We start from the raw sequence: 2130 nt of genomic DNA, 5'->3' as shown, positions 1-2130 counted from the left end.
TGTATCTTGAGTCCTGCCTTGCTGGAGGATATAATTCAAATCACCACCCTTAGCTTCCCTGAGGGTATACCTACGAATCTCCTGGGAAGATTCGCTCTCCTCTTGCTCCGGCTTTGTGTCTTGGATCATCCTCATCTCACCCCTGGATTTGGGACAGCAGCCATCATCTGATCCGCTGATCGAGGTTCATCAAACCCCAAGAGTTGGGAGGATCCTCCAGACCTACTCACGGACCTGGGACTCGCCAGCCTGCCAGCCTGCACCACTACTACGTGAGATGAACCCTTGGGTGTCTGTGAGTTCTGTGAGGCGTTACAGCGAAATACAGAACCCTAAGACTGGGGAAATTACTGGGAGGAGGAGGAGGAGTTAATGTCTGAAATGATGGAGTGGCATGGTACTTTGGACATTTGGGACATCTTTAACCACCGCCGCATGGGGACTGGCCTTGTTCTGATCTTTCTAAGAGAAATTGTTCAAGCAGTTATATTAACTGAAAAAAGTAAACACACAACACAAAAATTATATTATTTGCCTCAAACCAAAATGGGGGTAAAAAAATATATAGTGATGAAAACCACATTATTATTTTGCTTATACATGATTACTGTATGCATGAGGTTGAAAACCAGACATCAGGAGCAACATAACAGGAGCAAGACCATTCTATATGCTTTTGTATCTTACTACATTACATATTAAATTATTAAAAATATAATAAAATTTTAGATATTCAGAATTTACTGATTTTCTTTTAAATAGAATGTTAAAGAGTTACTAAGTTAAAGACACCAAAGGAAACAAGAAACGTACCTTTGTGGCTTCCATTATAATTTTGTTAATTTTCTCTTTATCTAGTCCTTCCATTCCTGCTTTATTATCATTAAGTCCCACTCTAAGCAGAAGATCATCTTTGTAATCATCATTCTTCTCCTTTGTGTTATCCATGGTATTAATTTAAAATGTCTTTTTTTATTATCTGAAAAAGCATGAAAAATTAATACTTTTAAAAACATCCAAAGAGGGGGGAAAACACTTGAAAGTAAAAATGACAGACCAGCAGAAAAAGTAAGAAATGAGAGGAAAAGATTTCAGCCATTGAAAAATACCGAGATTTAAAAATTCACTGTGCCAAGATTATTGTATTTTTGGAGGGAAGAAAGGAATTGACATTTACTGCAGCCACTGGGCCAGGTACTATGCTTGAACTTCACATTGACCCTCATGACACCTCTGAAAGGTAGATATAATTATTCTCAATATAGAGAGAAAAGAAATTTGAGTCTTACAATATGTCTATGAACACAAATTTGCTAGTAAGTGGCAACATCTGTGTTGAAGCCCAGTTCTGACTCCAAAGTTCATGTTTTTCCCAGATTAATTCACTGTATGAGGAATAAATAAAAATAATAACTTTCTCTACTAAGTATATTAAATTCAATAGCATTTATTAACTACTGCATGCAGAACTCTATTCTTGAGGTAGTGAAACATATGAAAAAAATAATGTATTTATTTCCAAGAAATTATTTTATCTTTACAGTGCTATATCACTTTAAGGTTAAGAAAATGCCTTTCACATAGTAATTCTTTAATACCTTTGTGTAATTCTTCACAGTTTATCTCTACATACATTATTAGCTTTTAAAAACCTTTACAACAACCATGTGAAATAGGTTTGGTTATTCTATGTTAAAAACAAAACAACCAACTGGTGTCAAGTTGATTCTGACCCATGGGCACCTCACATGTGTCAGAGCAGATCTGTGTAGAACTGAACTTCCAATCTTTCAGTTAGCAGCTAAGCATGTTAACTGTTACATAACCCAGGGACATTGTCATGTTCAAGCCAAACCCACTGCCATCGAGTCGATTCGGACTCATGGTGACTCTATCGGATAGAGTAAAACTGTCCCATAAGGTTTCCAAGGCTGTAGATCTTTATAGAAGCAGATTGCCTCATCATTCTCCTGTGGAAGAGCTGATGGGTTTGAACCACTAATCTTCTTGTTAGCAGCTGATGCTTTAACCACTACAACACCAGAGCTCCATGTGTTTAAAGATTTAGGGATTTGTATATAAGAGTTTTTGATTGTACTTATTAGAATGTTGTTGGGCTCCATCATATTG

The 2130-nt window shown here is 36.7% G+C and overlaps 1 protein-coding gene across 1 annotated transcript in view; it reads right to left on the bottom strand.

Annotated features, from left to right (window-relative positions):
- The window catches only part of POLK (DNA polymerase kappa), a 64144-nt gene extending 63196 nt beyond the window's left edge, over positions 1-948 (bottom strand). The window contains exon 1 of the mRNA XM_007943356.1: positions 814-948. Coding sequence (XP_007941547.1) covers positions 814-948 — 135 coding nt within the window. The remainder of the gene's footprint in view (positions 1-813) is intronic.
- Between the last annotated feature and the right edge of the window lie 1182 nt (positions 949-2130).

The sequence above is a fragment of the Orycteropus afer genome, unplaced genomic scaffold, assembly GCF_000298275.1.
Source record: "Orycteropus afer afer isolate SDZICR_OR568_19922 unplaced genomic scaffold, OryAfe1.0 scaffold00104, whole genome shotgun sequence".
NCBI lineage: Eukaryota > Metazoa > Chordata > Mammalia > Tubulidentata > Orycteropodidae > Orycteropus > Orycteropus afer.
This window is presented reverse-complemented; position numbering and strand designations above follow the sequence as displayed.